At 44.1% G+C, this 23,726-nt stretch overlaps 1 protein-coding gene across 1 annotated transcript in view; it reads right to left on the reverse strand.

The window, feature by feature from the left end:
* LOC147725953 (uncharacterized) overlaps positions 1-23,726 on the reverse strand; it is a 74,824-nt gene that overhangs the window by 33,662 nt on the left and 17,436 nt on the right. Inside the window, exons 2-3 of the mRNA XM_086960078.1 lie at positions 7,723-8,572; positions 5,309-5,489 (exon numbers count right to left, since the gene is read on the reverse strand). Coding sequence (XP_086816204.1) covers positions 5,309-5,489; positions 7,723-8,572 — 1,031 coding nt within the window. The remainder of the gene's footprint in view (positions 1-5,308; positions 5,490-7,722; positions 8,573-23,726) is intronic.

A 23,726-nucleotide genomic window follows, 5' to 3' on the forward strand; every position in this document is an offset into this window, starting at 1 on the left:
TGTTTAGACTGCTTCCTCTGCATTGTTCTTGTTTGTTTGAGGGAAAGGACAAATTACATTAGAGTTCTTCACCTATTGATCCTTTTACCCCTTGTTTTTAACTCACACATCTTTTGATTTTTGCACTGCACTCAATCCCATCTTTATCATTTGTTCATGGGTACCTTAGCGATTGATGGTGCGACCCAATTGAGTAAGGGCGATGGATGGGTCTCATTGATCAAGAGACATACCACCCCATTTTTGGATGACCAAATGAGAACACTTGATCTACATACCTATTTGATGGGAATCCAACACATCTCTGTACGGGTCTTACCAACAATCTCAGTAGGTCCTTCGACAGGTTTGTCCTGGCACACATTTTGATATAGAGACTTATGTAGCTCTATTAGCGCCTAACTCACTTATGTAGGAGTTTTGCAGCAACTCGGAGTACTTGAAGCTCCGTTATAGACCCCCGGTTCTTTTGTTGTTAGGATTACAGTTAGGGGGATATGAACTGGGCAGGTCTTTAAATTTTCCTCAGACCCTCCTTCAATTGTTTGTGTTTTACTATTCTATACTTAGGAATGACAGAACTGACAGCACGGGGAGGTGTTGCAGTCATCTTTAGAAACTCCCTTCAACTTAAGGCCTTTCCTATCAGCTCCTCCCACACCTTTGAATGCCTTTCTCTTGAGTTACAAGTGCACCATCGTTCACCCCTCAGATTCCATGTCATTTACCGCCCGCCTCGTAGTGGCCCCTCGTTTTTGGAGGGACTCACTGACTTCATCAGTGACCAATACTCGAGAAGTGACAATCAGACTTTTGTGGGTGACTTCAATCTCCACTGGGGCTTACCGCAAGACTCTTCCTCAAACTCCCTAGCCACCTACCTCTCTGCAAATGATCTCGTCCAACACTGCACAAAATCAACTCACTCTAAGGGCTCAATCTTGGACCTTGTTATTTCTAAAGCAGGCTAGCTTTCTATCACTACCCCCATATATGTAGATTGGTCTGACCACCTCCTCATCCCATCCTCTATTCAACTATCACACTCTATAACTCTTGGCCAACCCAAGAGGGCTATCTCCTGGTTCCGTGATGCTAAAAATATTGATGTCGGTCCCCTCTGTGAATCAGCTTTGTTATCACTTCCAAGGCTAGACCGAAACCTAGATGTTAATGAACTCACCTCCCAATGCCTCACAGTTCTTGCAGTTGAAATCAATAACGTCGCTCCACTCAAAAGCAAAAGGTTAAGGCAAAACCCCTTCAGCACCTTAGTTCAACAAATCCCTCTATGAAGAAAGGAAGCAGCTAAGATTCCTGGAGAAATAATGGAGGCAAGTGCCCTCCACCGATAACTTGTCCACGCTTCGCTCCGCAAGATTCAAGTACCACAAGCACATCTACCTTGGGAAAGCGGAGCACTTGAAAACCCTCCAGGACTTAGCCAAAAATAGACCCAAAAAACTATTCGATCTCATCAAGATTCCTGACTGCTCTCCCCCATCCTCCAAGTTGGAGGATTCTGCAAAAAGAGCAGCGGGTTTCGCTATATTCTTCAATGAAAAAGTGAAATCACTAGTGGATCAGGTCGCTCATCCTACCCCTCCAGAGGAGTGCAAATCCTTAGCCATTTGGCAAAACTTTGACCCCATATCTGAAGATGCCCTTCTCAAGTGCATCCGCGAAACAAAGCCCTCCAACCGTCATCTGGACCTCATCCCCAGTGCCATTGCCATTGACTTTTATACCCTTTCCCTCTCCTACTGGACCACTCTGGTCAACCTCTCCCTCTATCAAGGCACCCTTCCTGTCTCCTTCAAAACTGGGCAGGTCACCCCGCTGCTTAAAAAACCAACTTCTGATGCGTCTGACATTAACAACTTCCGTCCCATCACTAACTTACCCTTTCTTGTGAAGATTACAGAAAGATGTGAAGCGAAACAACTCTCTCGTCATATCAAGGACAATAATCTTCTTGACAATTTCCAGTCTGGCTTCATTCAAAACTGCAGCACTGAAACAGCCCTACTGCAAGTGGTTGATGACGCGCTGAGGATCCGGGTCCTGTCTTCTAACTCTCCTTGACCTTCCTGCACCCTTTGACGGTACAGAGCAGGAATATCGTCGTAAAAATATCGACTAACATAAATATCGCTGCAAAAATATCTACAGGAAGAAATATCGATGACAAAAATATCGTCTGACCAGAATATCGACAGACAGGTAAGTAATATCGTTAACATTAATATAGTTGTAATAAATATCGTTTACAAAAACATAGTTTACAATAATATCGTTTTTTAAATAATTATAAGTAATGTAGTGTTTTTAATGATTATTTTTAGTCAAAGTAGTATTTTTAGTAGTATATTATTATTTAATAATGTATTTTCAGTTGAATTTAGTATTAATAGTTCCGTAGCGGGTTGTGGGTTTATAGGGGAGTAGGGTGGGAAGTAATTTAAATATAATGAAATAATACATTAATTAATGTTTTAAATGAATATAAATAGTGTAATAAATAATAGTTAATTAATTTCAATTAGTTAATTGAATAATAATTATGTAATTAATTATGTTAATTTTTTTATTATTTTTAGGTGTGTGTACAGGATTTTTTTAGTGAAAATGTTTTTGGGTAAAGTGGTATTTTTAGGGTTCAGGGTCAGTTTTTAGTTTTTGGGTAAAGGGGTATTTTTAGGGTTCAGGGTCAGTTTTCAGTTTTTGGGTAAAGGGGTATTTTTTGGGTTCATGGTCAGTTTTCAGTTTTTGGGTAAAGGGGTATTTTTAGGGTTCAGGGTCAGTTTTCAGTTTTTGGGTAAAGGGGTATTTTTAGGGTTCAGGGTCAGTTTTTAGTTTTTGGGTAAAGGGGTATTTTTAGGGTTCAGGGTCAGTTTTTAGTTTTTGGGTAAAGGGGTATTTTTTGGGTTCAGGGTCAGTTTTCAGTTTTTGGGTAAAGGGTATTTTTAGGGTTCAGGGTCAGTTTTCAGTTTTTGGGTAAAGGGGTATTTTTAGGGTTCAGGGTCAGTTTTCAGTTTTTGGGTAAAGGGGTATTTTTAGGGTTCAGGGTCAGTTTTGGGTTTTTGGGTAAAGGGGTATTTTAATTATATATATGTATTATTGTTGTTATATAAAGTAATGTGTAAAATTAATTTATATGTCCACATTTATTAAGTTTATAATTAAAAAGTGTAGTAAATTTTTTTGAAATAGTTAAAAAATAAAAGTAATGTAATGTATTTTGTTAATAGTACTTATATTTATTTATTATTTAATGTAATTTTAATTATTTTAAAAAGTCGATTTTTTTTACATCTATATTAATTACAACGATATTTTGGAGTCGATATTTATGTACTTACCTGTTTAAGTATAGGGTGTCGATATTTTTGTAAACGATATTTTTGCAACAATATTTATGTCAGCTATATTTTTGTTATCGATATTTTAACACCCTACCCCCTTTGACACTGTCAATCACAACACTCTCCTCAATATTCTTCAACAGAGAATGGGCATGGAGGGCACTGTGCTTAAATGGTTTGCCTCCTTCCTCTCTGATAGATCCCAAATGATCAAAATAGCGAACAGTCTTTCATCTCCTGTGGCGGTAGGTCAGGCTGTTCCTCAAGGCTCTATACTTGCACCCACATTGTTCAATCTCTCCACTAGGAAATCTGCTAAGTAAATCCGAGATCCCCTATCATCTCTATGCAGACGACACTCAAATCTACCTCAAAGTTGCCTCGACTCACGATCTCTCTATCCTAAGATCTACTCTCGACTCCATTCAAAACTGGATGTTTACTCATCAACTGATTCTGAATCCCTCCAAAACTGAATTCCTCCTCTTCTCCTCCTCAATCTCTCCTCCCCCGGTGCAATAATGGATGGATCAGTTGAATCTACTTAACACTAAACCCATCATTGCCGACAGCGCAAAATCCCTTGATGTCATACTCGACAAAAAACTAAATCTAATCCCCCACATCAATGCCATTGCAAAGTCTGCTCGATACCACCTGCGCCTTCTTTGGGGAATCCGTCGCTTCTTCCCGGAGCAGGACCTTATAACCCTGGTGCAATCGCTGGTCCTCTCCAGACTTGACTACTGCAATTCTCTTCTTACTGGCCTCCCCAAATCCCACTTGTCCCCCCTTAAATCTGTTTTCCATTCAGCGGCTTGTTTCATTTATGGGGTCAAAAGAAGCGACCACATCAGACCGATGTTATCCACCCTACGCTGGCTTCCCATCGAGGCTAGATCTATCTACAAGACTGCTTGTATCACCCACAAAGCCTTGCACTCCTCCTCTCCTAGCTACCTGGCGAATAACCTGAAACTTTCTGGAGGATCTAGACCATCTTGTAATGCGGAAAATCTTCTGCTTGAACCTCCCAATTTCAAGAAGGAAAGAACGATGGCCCAATCCTTTTCAGGCAACGCAGTGAGAATCTGGAACTCCCTTCCGCCCCCTCCTCCCAGGCCTTCAAAACGGACCTCAAAGTTCTCCTCCTCCAAAGACACCTCCAAAAGTAATTCACGTCCACTCTATTATCTGAAGGAAGACCTCCCTTTACTGAAAATTCTATTCTCCTTGACTATGGAAGTGCCTTCCCGGTGTGTTCTTGTGGTTGGAGTGTTTAACATTCACTGCTGTATTATCCTTGTACTTGTGTTTGGTACTTTTTTGTAACTTGCACACACCACTTTTCCCTTGTAACACACAGTATGCTACCGCTCACATTTTGTTTGCCTTTGACTCTTGCACAAGTGCCACAATTGCCTACGTTACATTTATTCTTGTGCCTGAGTGTCTAGCATATTTTGCAGTATTACACCTCTAATTGTACTTTGTTTTCTCTTGTAACCTGCACACTTGTCACTTTTTCCTCCTGTGCACTTTTTGCTACCTCATGTATTTTGTTTGCTCACAATTGCCACTTTTACCTCATGTAACTTAACATCTGCTTTTGTAATCTGTTCACATGTAATGTTCTCCTCATGTGTCAGTTCTGTTCCTTTTGTGAAGCGCTCTGACGCCTTCGGGTAAGGTCCGCGCTATATAAAAACGCATAATTAAATAAATAAATAAATAAATACATTCAAGAGCCCCCCTGGGAAAGTAAATTTCTCTTTAGCTGACTTCTGTGTATTTTTGTATTGTAACCTTTAAGGGCTCACACAATATTGTTAGGCAATGTAGGGCTTGAATCAGTAAGAAAAAATAATAAAATTCCACATTGTTCCAAACAGGGGTCCTCAAAATCGCTAAGATACCTTTGGAAAACGTAAAAGAAGTCTCACCTCAGTTGTATTGACTTTTGTAAAATTCCAGACATTGGACGTAGTTGCCTTTGAGGACATACGGATGCCTGCTTTGCCCACTGTTGGAACGTTTGTTTCAAAGGTGGTCTCAGCCTCCATGCTACACTCAAAGCCATGGTCGTGGGTGAAGTGGCTCTCGGCTGAGTACACCTTATTGACCCTGAAATGAGGAAAGAGAGAACATTCTAGGCGTCGAATATGTCACAAAGGAAAGGAAATGTACAGCACAAGCCCCCTGCAGCCCAAACAACGTTTACAGAGGGAAGAATAGAGACAATGCTAGTGAGGCAGAAAGAATACTGGGCATAAATGTGATGTGATGTGATGTGTACCTATAGAGCGCTCTGTCATCTGGCAGGGTACCCTGGGCTTCCTGGCACATCTGCAAAGCAGAGCCCTGGACAAATCTGGCGGTCCTTCAAACTACTGTTCATTAGTTTTCGACACTAATATCAGCCGTATGTTTGCCTTGTGCCATAGTGAAAGGCACAAGGGCTGGTATGGAAAAAAGAATGAGTGAAAATGTTCAATAGAATTGTATAAGCTAGCGTTTCTCCAATTGTTTAATGAACATTGAAAATTATTCAGAAAGCGTGAAGACACTTTTAAGTAATTTCTTCATTCGAGAAATGCCCGATTTTACTGCTTTTTCCCATATTGCTTCGGGCAGAGACTTAAAAATACAGGCCAGGCCTGTAGAAAAAATCCAGCTAGCATTCCTGGACCAATAGGCTGAAGGAGCGTTTTCCACAAGGCCCAGATACAACCAGGCAGAGCTTAATTTGTTCTGCCAATCCCAGGGGCTGGCGCTATCTATGACTGGTCTTAATGTGCTCATATGCCTCTTTGCCCCTCCAGCAGATGCCTCCTCCCCCTTATCTCGCTCTGCTTTCCTTCACTGTCACTGTTTTTGCATCCTTCTCCTCCCATCTTTCCCCATTTTGTATTTTTCTCCTTCTTGTTTTGGGTCAAAGTCTGATGAGGAAATACAAGTTCCAGTCCTCAAAAAAGAGTGCCAGTGTGCCCCACCTGCAACCACCGCCCAAGCACCGAAGTCAGAGGTTGCAAGAGGTAAACTGTGTTCATTATGTAAGTAAATCATACAGATGTACAGGTAAAGTGAAGATTGCTCTTTTTATGGTCATGGCAATCCGTGGTAATCCGCAATCCTTACATACGCAAACATGGCTCCACTTGCCTTCAATCAAGTATCTGCAAGTGGAAATGTGATAAAACTAATGATACTAACGATTGTAGGAGTAATAATAACTTTATATAGCGCTTCAAACATGCTTCTGTTTCTTAGCGCTTCAAAATATGTATTACTATGGGGCATATATACAAGGAGTAAATGCCACCAGAACATCACTTTTTGCGACGTTCTGGTGGCATTAAGTCATTTGACGTATTCACAAGGTGGCATTAAGCCACTTAACGCTATGCAGTTTTTTTAGCGCCAGCATCAGGGAAAATGCAGGGGTGCACAGTATTGTTTGTAAATACAGCACATCCCAGCATTTTAAAACTGTTGGAGTGCTCCGTTTTTGGAGTAACACCGCACTCCACCAGTTTTTTGTAAATATGGCCCTGTGTATCTTGGAAATATAGCTACAACTATATTTATTTTCTTCTTCATGGCCAAATTTACTGGAGAATGGAATGTGACAACTGGTGTAAGCGTTAGTTATTATAACAATAATTGATCATCTATGATTCGTCTAAACCTTACAAGCGTACTATAGCTCTGGATAACAGATGGTGACGTTTACCAAGCTCAGTGGTACTCAAGTGAGTAGCCACTGAAGACTGTAGAGAAGAGTAAGCCTCTGAAACTGACCTACAGGTTGTGAAGCTGAAGTGCAGCCGAATAACGCATGTGGTAGCGTTCTGGCTGTTGCACTGTGGAAATGTTCTCGGCTGGCCACACAAAGGGTTTGCATGGTTGAAGGACAAGGAATAGGACACATTACAACGCACAAATTTACAACACATGCCATTACAACGCGGTCATTACAACGACTGGGTTGTTTCGACGCATAGCATTACAACGCAAGTCATTACAACAACTTGCTGTAGGGGGGCGGTGGAGTTTGGAATAGTATAATTTACTATTCCAACTCCAGTTGTGCAACAGTAGGGAAGGAGTTGGATTTAAAAACCATCAACTTCTGCATTGTAACGGCTTGCGTTGTAACGGTATGCGATGTAACAACGCAGTTGTTATATTGACCACGTTGTAATGGCATGCATTGTATCGACTTTGTTGTAAATTATGCTTCTTGTGGACAAGACATGTATGTAAGTGGTGAAGCTATGGGTATCAGAGCTGGATCAAGTATGATCTCTAAGCACATTCATTAAATCAACCTAAAATGAAAAGGTATGATACTTGCTCAAAGGTTGCCTTAAGGGGGGTCGTGCTGCCCTTGTTGTCATAGACCTTCTCGGTCACCACCTCCGGCTGCATCTCCAGGACCTTCCCGAGGTCCGTCAAGAATTCGACACTCAGCACCTTCTTGATGGTTTTATCGTCTGCAAACGCCAAACATTTATACTTGTGGTAGTCGCAACCCAATTTTCTCGCTCTTGTCAACCAGGACTCATCCTTGTTGGTGGGTGGTCGGGCTGAGTATATGACCCCATCATCACGAGAAACACACCACAGATTCCCATCAGAGCTGAATCCCATGAAGTAGCTTATCTGATCCCAGCCACTGGCTCCAACGACGATGCTCTGTGCCACCCAGTTGCCGTCTGTGGTAGACAGGGGTTGATTTCTTCGAAGTGATCCTTCGTAAACACCCCACATGCTGCCATCTGGGTCATAGCACAGCGCATCAAGCAGTTGCCATCCGCTGCCACATATCTTAGCTGCCTGGCGAAAGATCCAGGGCACTTCTGCGTGTTCAGGCTCAGGCCCCGTGTACCAGGCGCCGGCTTTGGTCACCGCAAAGAGTTTACCAGTGGGACTGAAATAGAGGAACTTACACTGGTCCCACCCACCTTTGCCGACACATTTGGCCTGAGAAAACCAGTCGCTCCATGGCGTGCAAGGTGATGGTCCCTTGAAGAGCTCATCTCCCCGCACAACAAACATCTGACCTTTTGGATTGAAGAAGACATGGCTGGAATTCTCGAGCTTCCCCAGGAGCTTGGCTCGCTTATGGTAATCATCCTCACTTGAAAGGGGAGGCAGACCGATTCTGCAGTTGTTGTCATTATCAATGGTGAACAGGACGGTCTCTAGGAAGCAAAATATAAACACCTGTTACTCATTCACCCTTCCAGCAGCTTGGAAAAGTTGGTGTGGCAATAGAGAATCCACCCGGCCTTCCCCCTCATAGCACCTACCCTTGAAACCACATTGCTCTGGTATATGTCAGGAGTAGTAAATACAAATACAGAAGTACACTGACAACCACATGACTGGATTTCGCTCCAGTTTACTTTCTGGCCTTGCCAGACCTTTCCTTGCCATACACTGCCTCTGCCTTTCTTCTGAAGAACGTTGGTATCTTAATGTTTATTACAGTGGACATATGTCATAGATTGGCTGTTTGTTGTAAGCTATTCTAATGTAGGCATGACTATAATACAACTATATTTTTTCTCTAATATTGGATACTCCGGCCCAGATTTTCTAAGAACTTGCGTTAACTATATAATTTCTTAAGTTTGTTTAGTTTAAGTTGGGTTTGTATAGAAAGAATAAAGTTTTCTTAACTATAACTTAGCTTTAACCTTTGCTATTTTCATTCATTTGAAATGGTTTTTATTTTTGTAATAAAACTCTTAGTGTCAAGAGTCATCAAATGGAGTGTTGTTAAGTGCAGTGTCATAGAGTATAGTAAAGGACAGTGTGGTACAGCGTGGTACAGCGTAGTGTCATAAAGTTAGTGTTCTGGGGTAGAATACAGTGGTGGGGAGTGGCGATGCATATAGTGGAGTAAAGTGTTATATAATAGACTGGCGTGGCGTGTCCTATAGTGAAGTGGAGTAGTGTGTTGTACAGTCGAGGGGCATGTTGTACAGTACAGTTGAGTGTCGTTCAGTGTAGTATCTTCAACTGTAGTGTCTGGGAGTCGAGTGTCATGGAGAGGAGTGATATCAAGTGGCATAGAGTTGAGTAAAGTGTCATAGAATGGCATAGAGTGGAGTAGAGTGATGTACAGTGCAGTGCAGGGGCATACAGTATACTACGGTGTCTGGCAGTGGCATAGAGTGCAGTAGGGTGGTGCTGGGGCAGTTTTATGCTGTAAAGTTGAGTGTTGTAGAGTGGAGCAGAGTACATTCGAGTTAAATCCCTCCCCCCCTCTGACACTCCTGAATAACTCTCTTAAACTGGGCCTGGTTCCCAGCTCTTTTAAAGTCGCTGAGGTGGTGCCTATTCTTAAAAAACCCAACGCTGATCCATCTGTTATGAGTAATTTTAGCCCCATTTCTTTACTTCCCTATCTTAGTAAAGTCCTTGAGTCCCATGTCACTAACTCCCTGAGCCTTTTTATCGAGCGTTCACAGTTCCTCGATTCCCAACAAGCCGGTTTTAGACCTGCCCACTCCACTGAGTCGGTCCTTCTCTCAGTGATGGAGGAACTGCGGAGGGGAGCTGACTCCAACATCAGTCAGGTCCTGGTACTCTTGGATTTGTCGGCCGCCTTCGACACGGTCGACCATGATATCTTGGTCGACCGTGCCAGGGAGGCCGGCATCCAGGGATTGGCCCTTAATTGGGTCTGCTCTTTTTTGAGCAACCGTTACAAGGCTGTCCGTCTCTCCCAGTTCTCTGCTGAGAAAGTTGGGATGACTTGCGGTGTCACACAGGGCTCTTCCCTTTCCCCTCTCCTTTTTAATTTGTACCTGACCCCCCTCATCCGCTCTTTAAGAAGCAGCAAGGTCACCGCATTTAATTATGCGGATGACATTCAGCTGATCTTGGACATCAACCCATCAGAACATTCTGTTTATAATTTTCAGTCCACCTTGTGTCACATCAGTGACTAGATGGGGGCAAATCACCTCAAACTTAACCCCGATAAGACCGAGCTGGTTCTTATCGGGGGTGCTTCTAACCCATGGAGGTCTCATTTCAGGCCAACTAGTTTGGGTCTTCCCCCCCTCCCTACCAACTCAGCAAAAAGTCTTGGGGTGATCATCAGCAACGATCTCTCAAAGAAGCCCCAGATCAATGATGTAGTCTCTTCCAGCTTCTTTCATTTACGCAAAATTCGTAAAATTGCCCGTTTCCTCACTACTGATGCCCTCACCTTGACCCTTTTGGCTTTGGTTATTTCTAGATTAGACTACGCCAACTCCCTCTATGCTGGCATTCCTACCTATCAACTGAATAGACTACAGCTGGTTCAGAACCAGGCTGCACGGTTGATTTTTCACCAGCCCAGTCATCAGCATGTGCGTCCCCTGCTGAAGACCCTCCATTGGCTCCCGGTAGCAGAACACTGTTGTTTTAAACTAGGCTGTATCATCTTCAAAGCCCTAGCTGGTCTTGGCCCGTCATTCATCTCTTCTTTACTTCACCATATTGCTCCCTCCCGCAACCTTCGTTCTTCCCACCTGGCCCTACTTAAGACCTCTGCTTTTAAACGCAAGAAACATGGAGGGCTTAGATTCTCCTTTCTAGCCCCATCCTTTTGGAATGCACTCCCCTCAGAATTTAGGTTTACTATCTCCTACACCCACTTTAGGTCCCTTTTTAAAACCCACCTGTTCCGTAAAGCACACAACTGAGTTCCCTCCTGATCTGCTATCTCATGCTCACAGCGCCAAGAAACCGTCTTAGTCGCACTTAATAAATATTTTTACATAACATAACATAACATTAAATACAGTGGTGTATAATGGGCTAAACTGTCATACAGTGTAGTTGAGTGGCAAAGCATAAAGTGAACTAAAGTATTATATAGTAGAGCGGTGTCTCGTATTCTCCACTGCTGTGGAGTGTAGTACACTTTAGTGGTGTAGTACACAGTAGAGTAAAGTGTTATAGAGTGGAGTGGAGTGGCATGTCATACAGTGGAGTGGTATGCCATGTTGTAGAGTGTGTGGAACTGTCATTCATTGGATTACAGTGCAGTGGTATAGAGTAATGTGTTGTATAGTGTGGTGAGGTAGAGTGTGTTGTACAGTGTGCTATAGTGGAGAGGAATATAGTGTTGAAGAGTGTAGTGGCATACAACGCCGTTGAGTGTAGTGGCACTGAGTGGAGGGGAATACAGTGGGAAAGTGTAGAGTAGAGTATCATAGAGTAGAGTGGCACCCAATGGAATAGCATACAGTGTAGTGGCGTATAGTGGAGAAGAGTACAGTGCAGGGCCGGATTGGCCATCGCGGGCATCCAGTGTTTCTCCGGTAGAATGGAAGAGTGGGGGCCGGCTTTGTAGCGGTCAAGGCCAGTTTTGCAGCAGTGTTGCAATATCAGCCCCTAGTAACAAAATCAGCAGTGCTTTACACTTACCCCCACCCCACTTGTGGGCTGGTCCGACAAAATTTCCAGGTTTGCTTTGGGTTCCCAGTACGGGCCTGGTCCAGTGGAGTTGCTTATAGTGGAGTGGCATTGACTGGACTGGTGTACGGTGAAGTGGAGTAGAGTGGAATGCATACAGTGGAGTGGGGTACTTTGGATTAGCATACAGTTGAGTGTCATAAAGTCAAATTTTTTGGAGGGTGAGTGGTGTAGAGTGGAGTGCCATACAGTGGCATAGCAGAGATTGGAGCTGCGTACAGTGCACTGCCATAGGATGGAATAGTGAACAGAGCAGTAACGTGTAGTCGAGTGGCATTGGCGTACACTGTAGTACAATACAGTGGAGTGGCACACAGTGGAGTAGGGTAGAGTGAGATAGCATAGAGTGGAGCAGCATAGAGCTGAGTTGTTTACAGTGGAATAGCAGAGTAGATTGCCGTCGGCTGCAGTAGAGTGCAGTGGAGTGTCGTAGACTGAGGTGGCATACAGTGAATTAGCGTACAGTGGAGTGGCAGTGAGGTGTACAGTGGAATAGCGCAGAGTGGAATGGCATGGAGTGGAGTGGTGTAGAGTGAAGTGAGGTAGTGAAGTGGAGAGCAGAATTGTGCGGTAGAGTAGAGTGACATACAGTGGAGTAGCATATGGTGAACTAGCATACATTGGGAGGCATCCAGTGGCGTGCCTTACACTAGAGTGCCATAGATTGGAATAGCATACAGTGGAGTGGCTTAGAGTGCAGTGGTGTACAGTGGAGTGGCTTACAGAGGAGTGGGATACAGTGTAGTTGCATACAGTAGAATAGCCTAGAGTGGAATAGTTTACAGTGCAGTGCTGTACAGTAGAATAGTGTATAGTGCAGTGGTGTAGAGTGGAGTGGCATACAGAGAAATGGCACTACCTCTAGTGTCAAACACTGAAGTGGCATTGATTGAAATAACATATAGTGGAGTGAAAAAGAGTGCAGTGTAATACAGTGGGGTGGCATACAGTAGAGTGGGGCATAGAGGAATGCCGTACAGTGGAATAGTGTACAGTGAGTGGCGAATAGTGGAGTTTGGTAGAGTGGAGTGGCAAACAGTTGAATAACGTAGAGTTGAGTGGCATAAAGTATAGTTGTGAGCAGTTAAATAGTTTAAAGTAGAGTGGCATACAGTGGAGGGGGGCGCAGTGGTGTGATGTCGAGTTTAGTTGTGCAGAGTAGAGTGGTGTACAATATCGTAGCATACAATGAAGTGATGAAGCGTGGCATAGAGTAGAATGGAGTGTGGTAGAGTGTAGTAGCATACAGTGGCATACTATAGATTGCAGTGGCATAGAGTGAAGCAGTGTACAGTGGAATGAGGTACATTATAGTGACATACAGTAGAATAGCATAGATTGGAGTGCTGTAGAGTGGAGTGGTGTAAAGTGGAATGGTGGGTAGTGAAGAGGCATACAGTGGAGTGGCATAGAGTGGGATAGAACACAGCCGGGTGACTCAGAGTGGAGGAGCGTAGATTGAAACAGCACATAGTGCAGTGGAGTACAGTGGAGTGGCATAGAGTGTATAAAGTACTGTGGAGTGTTGTAGAGTGGTGTGGCAAACAGTGGAATAGCATAGTGTAGTGGCGTAGAGAATAGTGGCATAGAGAGGCATGGCATATTGTGAAGTGGTATAGAGTAGAAAAACTTTGAGTTTACTGACATGCTGTGTAAGGATGTATGATGGAGTGGTGTATAGTGGAGTACCACGGAGTAGAGTGGTGTAGAGTAGAGTGATTTACAGTGGAATAGCATAGAGTGTAGTAGCATGGACTGTGAGGATTTAGAGTGGAATGGCGTAGTGTGGAGTGGCAAAGAATGGAGTGGTGTACAGTTTAATTGCATACAGTGGATCGTCGTAAAGTGGAGTGGAGTAGAGTGGAGTGGCATACACTTGATTACTGGGTGGTGTACACTGAAGTGGCGTACAGTGGAGTAGCATAGATTAGAAAAGCATAGAGTGGAGTGTCGTAGAGTTGAATTGTGTACAGTAGCATACAATGGAGTAGCGTACAGTTGAGGGGCACACAGAGGAGTGTCTTAGAATGGAGTTACGCAGAGTGTAATAGCTTACAGTGGAGTGGTGTGGAGTGGTGTGGCATGGAGAGGAGTGGAATGGCATACATTGGATTAGAGTAGAGTGTGATGTAGAGTGCAGTGGTGTAGCCTGTAAAAGAATAAAGTGGATCTGTGTAGAGTGGAGTGGCATAGAGTGAAGTGGCGTAGAGTGGAGTGTGGTAATTGAAACAGATTTATTATGAAAGTGTTTGAACGGATGCAGATTTAATGTGTTAGGAATATACATTATGAGGTTTATATTTTAATTTGTGTTAGTATGTTTGAAAAGTGTAAGTAGTGCTAAAGTTATAAGTCTGAAAACAACATAGTTAGATATTGTGCTGTGGTATACCACAGTAAGTTTGCAGTATACTGAGGTACATGCAGATGATAATTCAGCATGTGATTTGCTAATGGCTGTGTTTACTAAGGGTAATATTCAGCCATGTAATTTTTCTCACAGTTGGGCTGTATTCTGGGTTTGCGACAATCTGGGTTCAGATAGAGTTCCAGAGGGAAGTGTTCTAGCTGAAGAATTCCACTTCTGTTTTGTCTGTGCTAAGTTTCAAGTGGTTGGTTTTCATTCAGCTGTAGACTCCGGACATGCATGAGGTGAAGGTAGTCCAGATGTTGGATGTTTTGTCAGAAAGTGACAGGATAAGCTTGGTGTTTTTGGTTTAGGAAATTATGTTGATTTAGTTGGATGGGATGATGTTAGTGAGCAGTGCCATGTTTGAGTTGAACAGCATGGGGCTGTGTGATGATCCTTGGGGTACATTGCAGATTAGTTTGGTGGCAGCTGAGATGTAGGATGCAGCGCTGACCGAGTACGTGCAGCGAGGAAAGACCAGATCCAGTCAATGGCGAGGCCTTGTTGTAGGAAGCTGGCTCTGTATATACTATACAAAAATGAGGTATAGTGTGCACAGAGTCCAGTGGAACACCAAAGGTAGGCAGAGGTAAAAGTAGATAGCACCATACTCTCTATTTGTGGTAGTGTGGGCGAGCAGTAAGGCTTTATCAGAGGGTAGTGTTAAGCATTTGTTGCACACACTAAATGAGCAAATGATTGCACACACTCAGACTAAACTGAGACCAATTTGCTTTGTTTAAAAATATTATTTAGTTATACTTACTTCTTAGAACCAAGCAAGCCTGGCACAGGTAAGTGATTTATACTTTGCAGTAACAATACAGTTTGAATTGCAGTTGAATATATACTTTGGTTTGGTGACAGTAGAATTACTGGAAATGCAATACCTTGAAATATTGTACATACACTTTATAATGACTTTTCAACAGCAGGTCATATAAATTACTTTGCAGATTACTTTTCTTACACTGTGTAGTATACCTGGATACTGCACTGGGACATTTCCTGTAAAAAGGTTCGTAAATGCGTTTTGGTTATTTGTACACAGTTGTGTAAACTTTTATAGATTTTCAAACTCCAAACTTAGAAACTTTTTCATAAAAAACGGTTGATGTTATCCTATGGGAGGAAATAGAGTTATCGGTTAACAGGTAAGTACTTTGTTGGGGGAATTGGTTTTCTGGGGTTAGACTCAGGGGTCTCCCAGGGTCGAGGATGCACTCTCAAAGCACCCTCAGCAGCACTAGGGCAGCCGGGTGCAAAGTGCTGAGGCCCCTTTTTTTTCCAACGGAGGACAGGGGGCCTCTGGTTGGTGGCTTCTGAAGCACAGGCCACAAGGTTGTGGGAACAAAGCTCCTGGACATTAGCTCAGGGCAAACGGGTGTTCAAGTTAGCACCAAAAGTGCACCCTCAGCGGCACTATGGCGGCCACTCTTTTGGCGCCGGGTGCCCAGTTACTTTTAATGGGGATTCTCTGGTTTGTAAAAACACTGCAGACTTGGGGGTAAAAGTCTTTGGGGAGCAACCACCTCTTGGAGATGTAAGTTGGGTTGCTGGGGTTGGCTAGACACCAACGGTTGGGCTACCTAAGGCCGTGGGGCGTCAGGTGCAGAGGTGTCTTTTAGGGTAGGATCTTCTTACTAGCTCCTGGTAGTGGTTAGCGGGACCCTCCAGATTGAGGTGCAGGTGTTGGCTTGAGGTTTGAAGCAGGTCAGGGATCACTGGGACTGGGCTCAGGATCACCAGGGAGACCTCCCCGTTGTGTTGGGTCACTAGAACTCAAGCTATGGGCGACGGGTGCAGCGTGGTGCAGACTCAAGGATTCTGCCAGAGCTGGAGTCTGTGGGTGAACAAATCCAGTGTTCGCAGGAGACATAGTCTTTTCTATGGAACGTGGGTCATGTCCTCTGGGTTCTTGAGGTTTCTGGCTGCAGGACAAACCGGAGTTTTGCTTCTGCAGGTTCGAGGTGGGGACCGGCTGGTAGGGCTGTGGCCAAGTCAGTGAGCGCTCTCATCTTCTTACCTTAGGCACAGCTGTTTGGTCCTTCTTCTTTTTTTCTTGGTTGTTGCTTGTCTCAGGAGGTAAGGCTCAAGGGTGCCCCAAAATACTAGATTTAGGGGTGTTACAGGTAAGTAAAAAGTTGGGACCAATGGGTCCCTTCCTTGGGGTGGGAACATCCCGTATTATGCCATCCTCCAGTGGGTTGGTGGCATATGCCTCACTCTGGTTGGCTGGGCCCCCACCTGTAAGATGGCAAGGACTGAGCATTGTGTTTCACCCCGCCTCCTCCACTGGAGGGATGGGGCTGGCAGAGGTGGGCATTCCTCCCTTCCTCACTTGGTTTTCACGCCGATTCTCCTTCCCAAAGTAGGGGTCAGAACCGGTGGTGACCAGTTGCTGGAAGCAGCAAAAGGCCTGGGGAAGATCACAAAGGCGGCACCTCATCCCAGGATGTGCATTGTTTCAGACCCCTGAGAGCAGCAGGCTCTAGACCCAAGGGTCCAGAAACATGTCTGATAGTGGCAGCTGGGGAGCAGCCACTCAGCCTGTGCACTGGTGTTAGGCCATTTTTCAGCTGGCATTTTCATTAAATCCCACACTGGCATCAGTGTGTGTTTAATGTGCTGAGAAGTTCGCTACCAAACTTCCCAGTTGTCAGTAAAGCAATTATGGTTTGTAATGACAAACTCCCAGCATAATATACTCTTAATGGTATTACTGCACTTACAATGTCTAAGAATTGGCTTAGGCACTGTCTGGGTACATGGCTCATGCACCTGTACCCACACCACTGGTGTAATGTACCCAGCTAGAGGTATGGCTTATCAATGTAGGAAAGTGGGTTGTAGGCATGGCACACAGGTATGTGTGCCATGTCAACTCTTCACTTTGTTCTGCACCAAAGCACGTCTCATCGGGCAGGTAGACTGTAATAGTAGACGGGTCCAGCTTGTGTTTTAATTTGGTGTAGATGTTGCTATAACCAAAATAGTGGGAGAGCTGGGTGATGGTTCTAGACCTGTAGGTGAAATCCTTTATGATGCAAAAATGTGTTTGTCCTGTTTTTGATGTATTCAGTCAGTACTGACTGCTTGGTGGATCTGTTTTGCTGGTGGCAGAATCTCGGGCTGATTGGTATTTGCTTTTTTATCTTTCACTGTGGGTCTCTCTCCATCTATGTTCAAGTTGCTTTCAGTGATGTTTGGTGAGTGCTGGTTCTTACATGGCCCAGCTTGCTTCATCCTGGATTAGATAGAGTTAGCGGTTTTGAGCGGAGCTAGGGTGTCAGTGACAGAGGTGATCAAGGTGTTGAAATATTGATGGATTGCAAGAGATCATCATGGTGTAGTGATCAGTGGATTCAGAGCTCTGTGGTCCTTTTTTCTTCCTTGTTCCATTTTCTTTGCATGATTTTTGCATGTTTTGGTCAGCGCTAGTGTATGACTGCGTGGTCAGTCCAGACAATAGCTTGTTCACCAAAATTTCATTGAAGTTAGTGAAGATGGGGTCAAGGAGATGTCTGGTGGTGTAGGTAGGGTCTTTCACTCATTGGTCAGGTCTACGAAGATGTTGCTGGTGAGGTTCTCCTGGCGGTAATTGAGGCCACTGAGGAGGATCTAAGAGCTCGGGTTCAGCACCATGGGAGCATTTAAGTCTGAGATGGAGTAGCCAGAGTCGGATCATGAGCCAGGAGCCCTGGTGTTCTAGATGGTTACTAGTGGAGGTAACTGAGGAGTGTATACTTTCTTTGAAGATAATAGCTAGTCATGTACCTTTCAGTGAGTTATGGCCTGGCTTAAGATCTTGCATCTATGGGATGCTAGGTGCTATTGTCTGAAATGAGCCAAGTTTCTATCAGGAAGAACAGGTCTGGTGAGATTTCATGCAGGAGGTCCAGCTCTTCAATGGCATGTTGGCCAATCAAGCCGGTGTTGAGGAGGAGGCAGGTCATAGAATGCTGAGAGTTGCGTGGGGGTGATGTGGATTTTACTGTTGCATATGAGGATGGTGGCAGGGGGTGGATAAGGTTGGGGTGGAGGAGAAGTGACAGGAAGTGCAGGAGAATGCACCTTTTGTGTTGGACAGGTAGGCCAGGGTGCTGTTCTGGGAGAAACGTCTGGTGTTCAGGGCTTGGAGAGCTGCTGTAGAGTAGTGTCTGAGAGTGCAGTGGGTATGTAGAGTACCAGGAATTAGGCACTGGGTACGAACGGGCTCAGGCAGGCTTGCCTTTGACATACCAGTGTGGCACCTGTTGTGTGCATCTGCCAAGCACCAGCACTGAGCTGCGACTAAGTAAGAGTGATAGGGTGCAGTAGGCAAAGCTAGAGTGAGAACTAGGAGTGGCAGAAAAGCCGGTGAAAGCATGACATGAGTTAATACATGGGAAGGCCATGGCCTGATGGGTGCCAGTGGTTACATCTGGCAAAAAGGGAAAGGAAAAGGACTTTTTCGACAAACCAAAAAACATTAGTGACATAACTGACAAACATATGCAAAATGATTTACAATATGGTTCAACTAGCTCCCTAGGATGCCTTCACAATAATTTTAAATAGGGGGAGTGACTAAAGACCTGAAGGCCATTTATCTGGTTTTTCTAAAAAGTCCTTTTCAAAGTTTGTTGTTATGAATTTGATTATATAGCAGCCATATATATTTTTGACAAGAAGTTCAAAAAATATATCTTTGTGTGAATATAAGTATATTGTGTGGTGTATCTCTCATTCTTGTCATTTAAGATTACATTTGAATTATTTTGATAAAAAATCCTCCAGTGAGGCAAGATTACAGACTGTGTTTGATGTCCTCTCAAAGTCCAATAGCCATTGCATCAGGCCACGCTGAGGGCTGGTTTTGGCACGAAAAAAATCAGATTGGAAGAAATGCAAAATTAGTGGTTGCAGAAGTCTTGTCTATGCACCTCTGTCTGTTCAGGATTTCTACTTTAAGACTTAGGGCACAATTACGATGCGGGCTGAAATGGCTAGGACCCTCATTTGTAGCCCTTCAGCCTGCATCATAATTGGTTAGTCGGATTCTTTCCCGAATGACCCATTTTGATGGGGTCGGTCGGAAGGGAATCGAATTTGGTTTCTGAATGGCCCCTGATGGGCTCATAGAGCCAGTCTGTAATTTGGAAAGCCTTTAGCAATCCCTCGCTCGGCTCTTTCTGGTCAAGGAATTACGATGGAAGATTCAGCCTTTCTGTGCCTGCTTTTCCAACACAGTCTATGAGGCACCTATGGTACCCACCTGTTGATCCCTGCACCGTAGCAGGAACTTTTAGAATGAACTGCACCTCTGCTCGGAATGCATGCTCCAATTGTAAAGTATAGGATTGTGAATGAACAGGGTTCGGTCGCATCCTTCTTGTTGGGCTGGGACCGATGACTGGAGGTCATTTGGTTCAAGTTACTAGAGATGCCGGATGACTCGGGTCTGTCCGGCATCATAATCTGGCTCAAATTCCTCCAGTGGGGCAAGCGTCACATCTTTATCTGATGAAGTCACAAGGTCCTGCTGATGCTACAGGTGTGTTAGAAGACTATAAATTCTCTAACTCCCAACTTGACATGCTTTCTAGAACAGTTCCTTTCGGGCTCTTTTAAGGCTCTTAGGACATCAGTGACAGCACCTAGGGTTCAGGTGTCACTCTCTAGCAGAGGTCACAAGCAAGGTTTAGTCCTGATCCAGTTGCTGCAGGTCATCTGGGTACTTGTGGAAAAAGGCCCCTAGAAGCGTGTTTTGTACCATTAGCCATACAGGCACCGGCCAACTGACCCTTGGAGTGCACTTCTTTGTCCTGGATACAAGAGGGAGCATGTCCATTTCTTCAGGGTTCCTCTCAGATCACAGACCATAGGTCTAGTCCTCTTCTGATCTTCCCAGCTCCAATTTTTTTTCGGGTGCAACATTTATTCTCAGCTTGAGGGTGGAGGTGACACCCGGGCTAACCATAAACAGCATGGTAAAAGTTTCTGGGCTCAACTCTACCCAGTTTTTCAGTAGTTCCTCTATACCTTAGTGAACCCAGCCCCAAAATATGATGCAGCAGCAAAATTTCAAGATGGCAAAAGCCACACAAAGTTTAGGCTCTGAATGCTGCGGGGGTATTTGTGAGTGTCATAGGGGAATCACCAGTGTCCTTTCACATCTAATACTAAACTCTACTTTGAGACAGACACTGTACTCACAAAAACCCAGCGACAGATTTCTGCCAGGTCAAAAGCAGGGTCCTTCAGTAACCTGACCGGGATCCACAATTACCCTGCATTCCTGTTTTTCTGCTTTCATGAAAACCCAAGTGCTACATGTGGCGTACCAAACCTGTAAAATAGTACTTAACAGTGTGCTGAGCCCCCACCCTGCATATTCTGTTCTCACAACAGCCTATTGCTTGGTCTTAGGAGGCATCTCACACCTTTTTCTTTACCTATCAAGGCTGAGTAAAGGTTTAGAGCTGGCAGAGACGTAATCTAATTTTTTAAAGTTACTTTTCTTTAATATTTATAAAAAATCTGACTTCATCAATTAATTGGAAGTAAGTAACTGTAAAAAAACAGTTGGGTGATTACTTGTATTGCTGATCCCTTTCCTGAGATATAGTATTAGTATTTCAAGCTGTACTCTGTTTTTCTACATAGTGCAGCTAGGCCTGCCATAGTGAAAGTAGCTTTAGGAGCTTTGTCACTGTAGGTACAGGGTAAAATGTACTTTCTTCATGTCCTGCAATGCATCCTATCTTGTGGGATTAAAGGCTTAAATAGGGGTGACTTAATATCTAAAAGCAAAGTCTTTATGTGCCAAACTGGGTTTATTTTCACAGGCCACGGTGTAAGCTTACCCTTCAATAATAAGGCTTCCCCTTCTACGCCTGAAGTCATGTTTCCACAGCCACTATAGTGGATTGCACAATACGATAGGTGCTGCAGTCCACTAGTGGCAATTAACTTCCAGGCCATGCTTACAATTTATACACCATATACTAGGGACATATTGGCAAGTAAAATATACTAATGAGAAATGGGTCAGTTTAACTATGTTTGAAAGAGGAGCGCATGTTCTGTTCTACTGATTAGGAGGGGTGAATGGAGTTCTAAAACCAGCAAAAATATAGGGTCCAGCAGAAAGCAAAAAATCAAGGATGACCATGGAGAAAAGGTCGATTTCCTAAAGTCTTACAGACTTTTGATACCACAGTGCCTGCAGCCAGAGGTAAAGGGAGGACATGGAACATAATCGCAGCTGCATTTTAAACAAGGAAAACAAAACCGGGCTTTTACTTCTTCTGATATTTTTTTCTAAAAGGAAAAGATCAAGAGAAGGCAGATATTTATGGCAAAGTGCTAACTGCTTTTTGGAGTTTTAAATTACATAACACAGATTCTTCTTATATTATTCTTGTTTGCAATGACCCTGAAAAAGCAAGATATCAAGATATCAAGGATTTAAGTGGTTTGAGGGAAAGGCAATGGTTGAACCTTGTTACTATACAGCAAGAGGTACTTTATCCCATATATTTCACGTTACTATGAAGCACCACTCACCGGTATTTGGATTTGGTGAACTGCTGCTTACTTGTGCCTGGCGAGGGATCTCTATCTCCACCTGCTGATTGTATCCCGAGCTGCTGTGCCTGAGCTGACGCTCTCTTTCTTCATTGCTCCGTGGTGCGCCTCCCCTTGACTCGCTGGTGTGAGCGTGAGCTGCAATCCGCACGCTCTGTCTATCGCTCCCAGCTGGAGTCAGAAGGGTAGAGGCCGGGTGAAAAACTACAGCGCGCCTAGCCTGGGGGACTGCGAGGACCAGAAATCCAAGCTGGGATCAGCTGGTTCCTCTTCCCCCAGGCGACACGCCCACGGACACGGCCACTGACGAGGCAGGACAAAGCTTCGTGACACCCGCTTCGCGGGCACCACTCACCGGTATTTGGATTTGGTGAACTGCTGCTTACTTGTGCCTGGCGAGGGATCTCTATTTCCACCTGCTGATTGTATCCCGAGCTGCTGTGCCTGAGCTGACGCTCTCTTTCTTCATTGCTCCGTGGTGCGCCTCCCCTTGACTCGCTGGTGTGAGCGTGAGCTGCAATCCGCACGCTCTGTCTATCGCTCCCAGCTGGAGTCAGAAGGGTAGAGGCCGGGTGAAAAACTACAGCGCGCCTAGCCTGGGGGACTGCGAGGACCAGAAATCCAAGCTGGGATCAGCTGGTTCCTCTTCCCCCAGGCGACACGCCCACGGACACGCCCACTGACGAAACGTAGAAAAATCAATTAGCCTCCCGCGACGCGGGACGCGCGCGGGACCAAGCGCGGAACGAAGCCCGGACAAAGGGCGGGCCGTCTGAGGCCGTCCGGGGACGACCGAGGACGGGACAGGCCACCCCACTAACGTCCAGCATAAGAGGAACTTACTCAGCCATACTCTGAAACTGATTTGAAAATATCTCCCAATCTTTACTGATCAATCCTTAACGCAGACTGTGAAACAAAGTCACTACAATTACACAAAACCAGCTGCGACTACTATAACTAAAAAGTAGATCTCCGGCCCCAAATATGAGGGCTTTAAAAAAACTACGCTCACAAACAATCTACATGAGGCGCATGGGGACAGACGCAGCTGTTAGAAAATCTGTAGACAAATCATTGAAACCTGGTCAAATATCAAGTACTCCAGCTATAAGTAAATACTTCTCTACCCTCTCCAAGAAAAAGTATCTATCTCCATACTCAACTGATGATCAAAATAAGCTGGATCCCACAATAAATAAGGTTGAACATGATTCGTTACTCTTCTCTGATCAGAAATCCTATAAACAAGGACAGACAACAATTGAAAGTAATTTGGCAAATATCTCTCTCTCTGAAGAACGTCAAAAATCATTCCCAGATACGTCTCAAATAACATCTATAACACCTATAAAAAACCAGGACAACGATTTACTCTTCGATGTGTCTGTAAATCATAACACGAAGACAGAAGAAGAAAAAACAGAAATATTATTAAGTCAAAAACACCCACTAACCAGTTCACCAGAAAAATCACCTAACCTTCACTCTAATCAGGCCAATCTCACTGATCCTAATTTTATTAATTTAAATTCTGGAAATACTGCCTCTCCCCTGTCAAAAGCACTCTTTTCATTGCAAGAAATCTTGGAATCAGTACTAACTCACCTTGGTCAAATTCTAGCTAACTCTGACGATACTTTAGACGTACAAATAGGAATACTTAAATTCCTGGTTGAAGAAAAAAAGAAAAAAGATCAAACTAAAGTTACACCAAAACAACCCGGAGCTGTCGAATCACAACAAACTGATGATTTTCAAAAAAATGGAAGTACGACTCCAAAACAACAGGAAGCAAGTTCGCAAACGAACGACGTAGTAATAATCAAGACTAAAACCAAGGAACTAAGAAATAAGAAAAAACCTCTTATCACATATTCTCTTAAAAAACTGTT

Source organism: Lissotriton vulgaris, chromosome 3_1, assembly GCF_964263255.1.
Source record: "Lissotriton vulgaris chromosome 3_1, aLisVul1.2, whole genome shotgun sequence".
In the NCBI taxonomy this organism is placed as follows: Eukaryota; Metazoa; Chordata; class Amphibia; order Caudata; family Salamandridae; genus Lissotriton; species Lissotriton vulgaris.